At 31.4% G+C, this 11,844-nt stretch overlaps 1 protein-coding gene across 2 annotated transcripts; it reads left to right on the top strand.

The window, feature by feature from the left end:
• The first annotated feature begins 828 nt into the window (after window positions 1-828).
• On the top strand, window positions 829-8,074 carry LOC114420153 (D-2-hydroxyglutarate dehydrogenase, mitochondrial). 2 transcript variants are annotated; one of them, XR_003668351.1, is made up of 14 exons: window positions 829-1,495; window positions 1,621-1,722; window positions 1,835-1,882; window positions 2,436-2,506; window positions 2,918-3,036; window positions 3,325-3,420; window positions 3,496-3,605; window positions 4,359-4,439; window positions 5,484-5,581; window positions 6,175-6,283; window positions 7,052-7,157; window positions 7,399-7,440; window positions 7,565-7,690; window positions 7,780-8,074. XR_003668351.1 is itself a non-coding variant. In XM_028386033.1 (14 exons), exons 1-14 carry the CDS (start codon window positions 836-838, stop codon window positions 7,867-7,869), a joined length of 1,902 nt encoding a protein of 633 aa, XP_028241834.1. In that variant the 5' UTR covers window positions 829-835; the 3' UTR covers window positions 7,870-8,074. The 2 variants fall into 2 exon arrangements, 1 of the variants encoding a protein (XP_028241834.1); XM_028386033.1 differs by having other exon boundaries at window positions 7,399-7,484.
• The last annotated feature ends 3,770 nt before the right edge of the window (window positions 8,075-11,844 follow it).

Genomic DNA, 11,844 nt, shown 5'->3' with positions numbered 1-11,844 from the left:
CGAAAAAATATAAAAGTGGATAATTTAATCACCGAAAGATTTGTAGAAACCAAATAGTTTTTAAAATTTCATTCGCCTTTTAAACTTGTCTAATCTAGAAAATCTAGCTCAATTGATTAAAGAATATATATCGGTGTGAATTATTATAAAGTCCTAATATACTATTTTCAATTCATATAAATTAAAAAAAAATTACCAACTTGACAACATTTAAGATTTTATGTATTTTTAAGTTCGTGAATGATTAATTTAAACAATTGTCCATAATTAAAGACATTAATACTTATTAAATCATACATGATTCTCTGAATAAAATTAGATTATAGGAATGGATGATAAGTTGCATGTTTAAAATATGTCAACATGTCATTTAATAAATCAATTCTTTAATCCATCAATTCACTTCTAAGCTGGGTGAGTTACAATTTTTTGGTAGGTCAAATCAATCATTTTATCTCATTTAAAATAAAGCGAGTTAACATACTCTGTTATAAACTTGATCAATTTTATAACAGTTAATTTACAAGTTAATGATTTTCTAAAGTTATCTTATTAGTTAATGAAATTAAGAAAAAAATTAGTTGCTTTGTTCAAATTTTTAAATTTAATTATTTACTGTCATTTTGATGATGTATAAATATATGTTAAGATCACCACTTAAATCATATTTAACTAATTTGATTGACAAAATATATTTAGTTATTTAAAAAAAAAATAGAAAACAAACTACTGTGACAATTATATACTTTCTAACGTTAAAATCACAGCTTTCTTAAATATTCATCAGTTATTCTTTCTTTTTTTTCTTTTTATCACATATTTATCAGTTCTTCAGATGGTACCTGGCACGTGTAGTGTGTCAGAACTCAGAACAAGTGAACCTCCTAGTTTAACACCATCTAAAATACACACACAACCTCCACTTTCCATCATCTTCAATCCAATTCCAAAGTACCGTAACGTAACAAACTTGACTTTGTGTGCCTCAGCTGCTATTGTTCATCGCAAGCTACCTAACAAGTTCGAGGCTGAACCTGAGACAATGGCGAATCACAATAGCAGATTCCTCTTACGCTCCTTCATCCCCTTCTTCCATCGCCGAATGAACTCACCTCTTCTCCCTTCAGCAACGTCATGTCCTCGGTTAACTTCGGGGACAGCTTTTGATGAAAAATTCACGCAGTTACCGAGCAATATTGTTCGCGGGGATCATCGTCAAGTTTTGTCTTTTTTCAATCCTTCAAGAAATTTCGCGGAAACCAAACAATGGGGTGTTGGAATTCGGCACAAATGTTTTGGTTCTATGGCTGGGTCGGTTCAAAGGAACCCCAGATTCTCAAAGTTGAATGATGATGATGTTCGATACTTAGAGGGTATATTGGGTTCCAAAAATGTTGTTCAAGATGAGGACAAGCTTGTCACTTCAAACACTGATTGGATGCATAAATACAAAGGCTCCAGTAAGCTCCTGTTACAACCTAGGACCGCTGATCAGGTTCTTTTATTGTTTTATATTATTATTTAGTTTGCCTCTGTTGAATTGAATGAACAATTACCCTTTAGGACCTTGGTTCAGTGTAGCATTTGGAAATTGGCTTTATTCTGTGTTTCCTTTTGCAGGTTTCTCAGATTCTTAAATATTGTAACTCCAGAAACTTGGCTGTTGTTCCCCAAGGTGGAAATACTGGTCTTGTAGGAGGAAGTGTGCCTGTCTTTGATGAAGTATACCCTTTAATTCATTCTCTTGGGTGACAAGAGGTCAACCTTCAATATATTAGAAAACAAACTCATGATTATGTGATTATTAATAGTTTTCTTATATCTGATATCGCAGGTGATTGTTAGTCTTAGTTCTATGAATAAGATCATATCTTTCGACAAGGTAGACCATTTACTGCATTTGTTATGAGTTATGAGCTGCCTCCTTCCCTGTGTATTTATCTTGGTGTCTCTAGTTCTGTTTGGAATTTTTGTTAATTGTTTTGTGAACTTAGTATTATTTTTGTTTTGCACTGTACTGCATTTGCACATAAAAAATAGAATCATTAATATATTTCTTATATCGATTTATTGACAGATTAGTGCTTTCTTATCTTTTAGCCTTTTTTCTGTAAAAAAAATGTAGCTTATTTTGCTTTCAGAAAGCTTTATAATCAAGATGCTGCAGATAGAGCTTGTAGCTGAAAAGTAGTTTCTGCATAAAAATTAAGCAAAACTATGTGAATTATCATTCACAAACACCCATATGCAGTACATCTTAATGCAGCCGTTTCTCCTCTTGAGGGCAAACGACATCTAATTCTGCTAGTCACTCTGCAACACCCATTTGCATAAAATTTTCATTAATTATCTCAATGGAATAAAAGTCAATTCAAACGTTAAAATGGCAGGTTTGTATACTTAACTCTGAAGTTTCTGTCAATGTCTTTTTTTAGGTTAGTGGAATATTGGTATGTGAAGCTGGGTGCATATTGGAAAATATAATGTCATTCCTGGACAATGAAGGGTAATCCTGTTCACTTTATAAAGTTATTGTAATTTGGATCAATTTCATAGAACTGTAATTATCTTTATTTTAAAATTTGGGTAATTTTATGCTGGCTACTTTTGGAAGAAGAATTAACAATAATACCGAAATTGACTTTTCTTCCATATTATGAATTATAATAATTCTGAAACAGAACTGTTTCGGTTTTGGTTCTCTGCTTAACAAACTCATATTAATATTAGAAAAAAGTTTTCTCTTTGGTTTGTTCTCTTCTTGAAGTTCTAAGTAGTGCTGGTGCAAGCGCAGTGTCATAACTTATGTCTTGAAAATTTTAGATGATCAGTTGCCCTTTCTTTGTCCATTTAAGTTATAAAACTCATAACTTTGATTATGCTTTCTGTATTTAAATTATGTACACTTTTCATTCAGATTTATTATGCCACTAGACTTAGGTGCAAAAGGGAGTTGTCAGATTGGTGGAAATGTTTCAACTAATGCTGGTGGTTTGCGTCTTGTTCGCTATGGATCGCTTCATGGAAGTGTACTTGGTAAGAAAATAATTTTGACCCATTAAACTTGTCAATTCAAACAGGTTGACTTTTACTTGTTTTTCTACGTCATCTGAATTTAATATTTCTATAATCAGTGCAACATGATTGTATTCATTTAGTTGTTTCTAATCTAGAATGAAGTCCAGTTGAAAGGTGGAACCATTTTGAGGTTGGGATATCAAAGCATCAGAATTGATCAATATATTGCACACTTGGCATCTTCAATCTATTTTTCTTTCAATTCTATTAAATTTATTCTGAAACAAACTTTTGATTGACTGGCAGGTGTTGAAGCTGTTCTGGCAAATGGTACTGTACTTGACATGCTTAAGACATTGCGCAAAGATAATACTGGCTATGATTTGAAACATCTATTTATAGGTATGTTGTGAACAACAATTCAATCCCGGAAACAAGTATATAATCTGATTGTAAATTAACTTACCAATGATGTAGGAAGTGAAGGTTCCTTGGGAATTGTTACTAAGGTTTCAATACTTACCCCACCAAAGTTATCTTCAGTGAATGTGGCTTTTCTTGCTTGTAAAGACTATAGCAGCTGCCAGGTATGATCAATGTTCCTATTTTCAAATATATTTTGCTTAATGAATTTCTTAAACTAATTGTTGTTTTATTCTGGTGACGCATTGATTTCTTTAGTCACTTCTGTGGGTTACCTAAATTGGTTGCCCTATATACGATTTTGATAATATTATACAGAGTGATTGGGAAGCATTATATGTTTTCTTTTTTCTTTTTCTTTTTCATTTCGTGTTTTTTAGCAAATAATTACATAAATGTCTTTTTGTTTTTACTATTTTTTTTCCAATAATTTTTCCTGGAAATGGTGAAATTAACCTTTTGTCATTTTTGCCATTTCCTATACATTTGAAAACATGAAATGAAAACAGAAAACCTTTTCTTAGACTAAACATGCCCTTGTCTTTCAAATTCATTTTAATTTTCTTATCATCATCTAACCACAAGTAACTCTGAATAAGCAAGGTGAAACTAGGTCTCAAATGATAAGATATTAAACTATATAGGAACATTCTGTTATGAATTAGGTGAAATCGTATATAAACTTATGTATTGTACCCTTTTTGTGTTGGTTTATGAATTTTTAACAATTTATACTGCTAAAAAAGTAAAAATTATCTGAAATTTGCAAGGTCATGTTTTCTTGTGCAGTGAAATACTTACAGTTGATAGTCAATTTTACTAGAAAAGTTTGTGCCAATATGCTTGCCCCTTTAGTTTTCAGAATGAAACAGGCATTCATCTTATCAGATTACTTTTGTTTCTGTACCTCTTATCAGAAATTGCTACAGGAGGCAAAAGGGAAACTTGGGGAGATTTTATCTGCATTTGAATTTCTGGATGTCCAGTCTATGAATTTGGTAACCTCAAGTGATACTTTGTGATGAAATTAATGTGTGTGATGATTGCTACTTATAAGTTCATTAAAGTTGTCTTGATGCATACTCATATGCTAAAACTTGATCTAACTTTATGTTTGGTTTAACTTAAGCTTGGTATTACTAACTTGAGTGCAAATGATAGTTTAGCAATCCTGCATCTTAGAGATTGATGAGGCTACAGCTGACAGACTGTCCATGTGCATGTATTTATGTCTTGTAGTCTGAATTAATGTGTTACACGGAAAAAGGAGTAGCATTGATGGTGAGGTGAGTGTAAAATGTTAGGCACAGGGGTAACAAACAGAATAATAATTATCACTTAATGATGTAGACAATTTAGAAAATTTAAAACTGCATCTCTTGTAGTGATTTTATACTGACAAGGTAGACGTGGAAACATAGAGACCATAGATAAAACTGATGGTGTGTCTTATTGATGAAATTCTATTTTGATTAAAGTTTTAGTTTTTGCTGCTATTTTGGATTTAACATCTAAAACACTTAAAGATCACATATTCATTATGTAGGAATTCATGCATGCATTTCCTTTTTCCACTTTCATTTTATTCCATTGATAAAATCTCGTCTACTTCCCAAATGTTTGAAATAAACAAAAGGTAAAGTACACTCTGTAAAACACTAATGAAAAAGCATATTAAGAATTTCTGTCCGATATTATGATATAGACAATCAGGCATAGTAACATGCTTTGGGAGCTCGAGTCTTGACTTTGATCTATGGTTTCCCAAAAGGACCTACAAACTGTTCTCTTTGTTGTCATGTAATTCATTATGAACTTTACATGAATTAGTAAGTAATATCTGATCATTGCAATTTTTAAAATTTTCATCAATCATAACAGCTCTCTTAGTTGAGATTTATTTGTTTGTTTTGGATTGAGACAAGTTACTCCTATAAAAACCTAGGTCCTACTATTGAGAACATTATTAGAACTTCATTTCTTTTTTTCCTTTTCCCCTTGGTTGGGCCATAGTCATCCTGTTTTGATTGGATTTCTGACAGGTTTTAAATCACATGGAAGGTGCACGAAATCCATTGCCGTCATTGCATAACTTTTATGTTTTGATTGAGACAACAGGCAGTGATGAATCTTCTGACAAGTAATAAGTCCTTGCAATTTTTGTGTGTGAATAAAGTCCTTGCATTTTAACTAGATGTAGTTTGTCATTTTAGCAGAGTAAATTACATTGACTTCTGCTGTTCTGATTTTTGATCAATCACATACATCCAATTAAATTGTAATTTAGCATCCTCAACAGAGATTAGTGGAATTTGGTACATTAATGGATTTGTTTAATGCTGAATTTTTTTCCTTCTCATCTCGGGCTTCTGCTGGGGTTAAAAATTTGCACCAGCTACTTCAACTTTTTAAGGGGTTGGGTGGCAGACATGAATTGCAGGGTCTAATAAATAACTGATAAGGGGACTGTTATTATAAATATCTCATCCTCCATTATTTCACTTACAGCATCCCAAGTTTGATCCAAATGAAATATTCTATGCTATGAAGTATGAGCCTTAAAATCTTCCTGAACATGTTCCTTAACTTATTTTCCTTTTATTAGTTATCAATTCTGAGCATGTAACTAAATCCCTTCACATGTGACTTATTTTCCTTTTTTTCAGTTATCAATTCTGAGCATGTAATAAGTCCCTTCACATATGATGTCACATTTTATTTTGATACCTCCAGGCAAAAGCTTGAAGCATTTCTACTTGGCTCCATGGAGAATGAATTGATATCCGATGGTGTTCTTGCACAAGACATAAACCAAGCATCGTCTTTTTGGCTTCTACGTGAGGTTGACATTTTTCACTCTGTGATTATCTTTCTTAGGAAAAAATACTTTATCTCTATTCAAAATTAAGCAGATATCCCTGCCATGCTTTGCTTTTCAGTTTTCATATTAGTGGTCTCATTACTCTTAGCTTGTTTTCTAATTTTTGTAGTCAGTATTTTAACCTCTTCTGGATTCATACTTCAGTTTTTTAAAAATCAACAAGCTTGACCAAGCTAGATAGGCTATACACTTGCATTTTGGAATTTTTATACCAATGTCACATCAAGGTTATTGTTATATACTTGCCCTTATTATCCACTTGCTTGACTACTAAGGCTCTACTGGCTGTTTCATCCCTAGAGAAGATTTCAATTCAAACTTTGTATGTTTTTTCGTTCTTTTACTCTTTACTCGGTATGAACTTCCTGCTAAATTGCTCATATTCTTATTTTTCATATTTATGAGCCAAATTGATCATATTTATTCTGATTTCAGCTGTTGTCATTTGACTCTCGTGGATGCTTTTTTAGTGTAGACCATTATTGACATGGACAAAATTAACTAAATGTTTGATCATTGGACATATTGAGTGGCAGAATCACAGTTATTGAGCTGTAGAATCTAGATTCATTTTCTAATTTTCATAGGAGTTATTCTTCTGTTTGTTGTTCAGCAATGATTTGTCATCAGTAATTAAAATTTCAGTTTAATATGTAATTTTTTAATTGTTTTTCTATGAGATGACTATTGAAGAATTCGGTTGTATTATACGTTATCTGATGATTTCAGGGTATACCAGAGGCATTGATGAGAGCAGGAGCTGTTTACAAGTATGATTTATCAATACCTCTTGAACACATGTACAATCTTGTTGAAGAAATGCGCTCTAGACTAGGTAAGGAACAGGCTAACGTTGCCATTTATTTATTATATTTTTGTTTTCCTAAGTTTGTGGTATAGTTCAGATGAGAAAGTAGCAGACGTAATGGATGTAGCAAGTATATGCTTAATTCCTTTAGTTATGTCTTAGAAAATCTATGCATACATGAGGCTTTTATGGAAGATATGTGCTATCTGTTGTATCACAATCGTGCAAACATGATATTGTATTTTATTTATTTATTTTTGAGTTGTAGGTAACACAGCTAATGTAATAGGATATGGTCACCTTGGAGATGGTAATTTGCATTTAAACATTTCTACTTCTCATTACGATGACAAGGTAGCTCAAGCAAACTCAAAAAAAACTGTTTGGGTATGAAATTATGCTTTTTATAACATCATCAGCGTTAAAATTTGCAGATTTTGTCACATATTGAACCTTATGTATATGAATGGACATCTAAGCACCGAGGTAGCATTAGCGCGGAGCATGGCCTGGGACTAATGAAAGCCAACGAAATTTTCTACAGCAAATCACATGAAACTGTATGTATATTATTGACTCAAGTTGTAGTTCTCCATTTGAGAATGTAAACTTGTGAATTTAATGTCTAAACTAGTAAGAAATTGGACAGGTACAAGTGATGGCTTCAATCAAGAATTTGCTGGACCCCAATCACATACTCAACCCATATAAAGTTCTTCCTCAGTCTCTCATTTCATAATCTCTTGTCGAAAACTTGATGTTGTATTCATATCTTTGTCACTTCCTTGAAGTGAGACAAACTTCTTTACTTGATCCAGTAAGTACACAGGAATTCTCTCCACATGACAGTGCCCTCACTCATCTAAAAAGTGTATTGCTACATTATGAATAATAAATATAGATATTTGACTAAAGTGTAATAAATTGGTAACAATCTTTTATTATCTCACCCCCCTCCAACTATTTGATTGGTGATATCAAGTAGATATGCATATGCCTTTTACTTGATATTCCCAATAAGGGTAAGTAGGCAATTCATTCGTGTTTGTCAATAGTACACCTATGCCCCATCTTTCAACTTTCTACTTTTTATACTTTCAACGACTTGCCATGTTTTGACCCAAGGTTTTTCCAAAGGACTAACCGTGATGTAAGTTTTCCACTAATCACTCGTGGAATATGCCTACCTTTAATCCTGAATTTGCCATGAGAATAAGCATAATCTCGAGGTATAAATTGCCGGTGCTCTCAAGTTAGGAAAGTCAATCCAACGCGTCCACTTGGGATAAAAGAATTGAAGAAAGGAATAAAAACTAATGTTAATTAGCAAAAGTGATGAAGAATTTGGCTCTTCTAAAACAATACTTAAAGTTCAAGTCTTGGGAAAAAAGCAGTATAACCGCTCAATTTAACTCAGATTAATTAGGCTCGAGAATAACTTTATATATCAGGAATATCTAACAGTTTTTTTTTTGTTCGACAAGCATATCTAACAAATAAACAGAATAAAAGAGAAAATATATTGAGAAGGATATGGAGTGAGTTTGATCTCATGTTTCGCATACGAGTGCATCAAAGGGGTTGACTCTAACAAAATGGGATAATTTCTCACATAATAATGAGCCAAAATTTGAATTTCTAATAAGAGAAGTGATTACATATAGTTCATGAAATTAAAGACCATTATTAAATTTAGTGCTCATTGCTCGTGATTAAAGACCACTTTGATTTTTAATTATTTTTTTTGCAACATTTACCTTCTTTCATCTTTTTCCTCCTTTTGTTCAAAACGTCCCTGAAACTTCGTAGTATGCAAAACCAAAGTTTAAAGAAAGACAACATAAAGGTAATGACATTGAGCAATGTAGGATTGTTTGTGCAATTAAGACATAACAGAAAAGACACAAGTTGGAATTGCAATACATCTGTAGGCCAGAGGATCATTGATTAAAAAGAAGAAAAAAAATATAATTTGTGATTTTGCATTTTTGCTATGTGGTTTAAGAGCATATATTTAAACCTATAAAACTCAAATTAATCCCAGGAAGAATTTGCATAACTATTATCAAACCATACTTGCAAAAACACAAAATTCTGAGCCTTGTTTTTCTAGTCATTGACTCTAGATCTCGAGCTTGTGCATGCGCTCCAATTCCTAATTGTACCTCTTTTTTGTTCTAACTTGATTGTGCAGATGGTCCTACAACACTCGTTATCATTACCTCTTTAGCATTCCATGAATGTGTTTTAACAAGAGGAAAATTAAAGGTGAACATTGCATGAAAAAATTGCCAACATGGTTTATGTGTATAATTTTGCCATGTATGGGCCAACGTGAGATAGCAAAAAGGAACTTAAGGTGCTACATCAACACTCTTACATCATTAGTTGATTAAAAGTCATGATTAGACTAACTTGATTGACAATCTTCAAGTTTAGAGACTATTTCGAAATTTTAATAATTTTAGAAATTAAGTTGATAGTACTTTATAATTTGATGGACTAAAATGATAACTCCCTATGACTAGGCTACCATAGTAGATCATTTAGCATGTTACATTATTTGAGAACATTTGTTCAGCTTCTGCAATTTTTTTGGTCGAACTCCCTATTCGGCTATTTCCCCCATTGTTAGTGGAGGGACCATTAGATTCATGTCAAGGCAAATAATAGTGCATAACTGTTGGGATTTTCACTTGACAGCCTGGCTGAGTTATTATATCTCTCATTATCCATAGCCAAAGCAATTTGTTATGCAATGATCAGAAGCAGCGCTCGTGCATGAAATTTTACTCAAGGTTCTTTCTCTGAAGTTTAATAAAAAAAATTAAAACAGTTAAATGTAATAGAAATTTGCATTTTAATGAATCTAAGTTGTATATTTATATTAAAACGTTAGTTTTTGTAATTAAAAAGCATAACAAAGTATTTTTTTAACTTTAAAATAAAACAAACAGGAAAGTCTATATGGGCTACATTTCTTCCTTTTCTATCTTTAGTTTATTCTATGAGCATCAGTGCATCACTATTGCTAAGGATCTTTGTGAGGGATCATTGAATACCTTTCTTCAATTTTCGCAGCTCGGCCAATGGTTTGTTAAAAAAGAGTTTTGATATGAAATTATGCACAATATCTTGATTTTTTTAACTATTAGGGTTAGGTCGAGTTGAAGAGATTAATTCCTTACAGTGCCATAAACTGATATTTAAATTTGTGTTGGGAAAAATGTCAACATTATTTAAATTTGTTGCTCAATTACATCTTGTGATACAGAGTTCTATTAGTAAAATTTTATTTGCCTACCGGAAAAAAAAACATTGTTTTGAGAAAAGATATTTGTGGAATTTTATTTTTCTTAAAAGAACTTAGATTTTCAATGGTTATGCAACACCTTTGTGTATCTTGGATTATGTTTAAATTATGATCATTTCTCTTCTAGTGTTATATATCATAACGACAATGAATCTCATTCGCTGTCTTATGTATGATGTATCGATCTTGTATGGTGTATAAAAAGAAAGAGATAAACTTGTTAAAGATATCCAACTTGTTTGGTTTTGCTTGTTGTGTATCAAAATAATAAAAATTAGAGTTAAGAAAAATAGAAATTGACACTTATAATATTTTAATACGGGAAAATTCTCAACTTGTAAGAAAAAAAAACAGAAAACACTAAAGAAATAATTTTACTAAACTAAGTGAAAGAAAAATCATAATCTCTCTAAGTATAAGGAAAAAATAATTACAATCTTCTTCTTATAGGAGAGTACACATTTTTTTAAAAATAGGGAATCACTTGAACAACTCTCATAATTGTCTGTGTTGGATGGGATGATAAAGTCATAAAATTCATCAAATGGCTTGTTATTTATAGTCAAAGACTTGATTTTAAGCATTGAATGTTGATTGCAAAGTTTCCACCCTCCAGCCAATTTACAAGCCTAGGATATGTACTTATGTAGATATAAATTTTAAGATGTCTCTTTTCACTTTTGTGCCACAAAGGTGGCTTTATTATTTTACGAGTTCACACGGCTAACCATCTAAAATCGTAAAAAAAGTATAAAAATATTTATGATAACAAGTAACTTTACATTTAATATAAAATTTGGATATGATTTTCTTTTACCGCACTGTTAGACCAAATGTTTGCATCACATATATAATACATTTTATTTATAATTATTTTTTTATGTATCTCTTTTTATTAAATCATTATTCTATTATGTTTTCACTTCTCTCTTGTTTCTCTTTCTAGGTATTAGATAAGGTTGTTTAACAGACTTATAATTTATCTATAATGTTGGCATTAGATTGAATTTGATTTACTTTGCAAATTAGATTGATTTATATGTTTTTTTACTATATTTTTGGGTGAACTTGCATATCTTTAGTAAAAAAATTAAGGTCTAATTCATCATGATTAAAAGACTTCTATTTTTTCAACGGATGTTCTTTCATACAAATACACAACAATCATATTTGTTTTTTTTTTCTTTCACTTTAAAAATTAAAATCTCAATTAATAAATAATTTGCAAAATAAAACTACTTATTTGTTAATATTATTTATTTATTTTAATCTTTACCTGAAAACAATTTATCTTACAGGCCTAACATATGTACTTATGTAGAGATAAACTTTAATATGCCTTTTTTGACTTTTGTGCCACCTTTACTGTTTTACGGGTTCAACCGTCAACCCTCTAAAATC

Source organism: Glycine soja, chromosome 1 (assembly GCF_004193775.1).
Source record: "Glycine soja cultivar W05 chromosome 1, ASM419377v2, whole genome shotgun sequence".
NCBI classification, from domain to species: Eukaryota; Viridiplantae; Streptophyta; class Magnoliopsida; order Fabales; family Fabaceae; genus Glycine; species Glycine soja.
The sequence above is the reverse complement of the archived record's forward strand: the minus strand, read 5'-3'. Positions and strand labels throughout refer to the sequence as shown.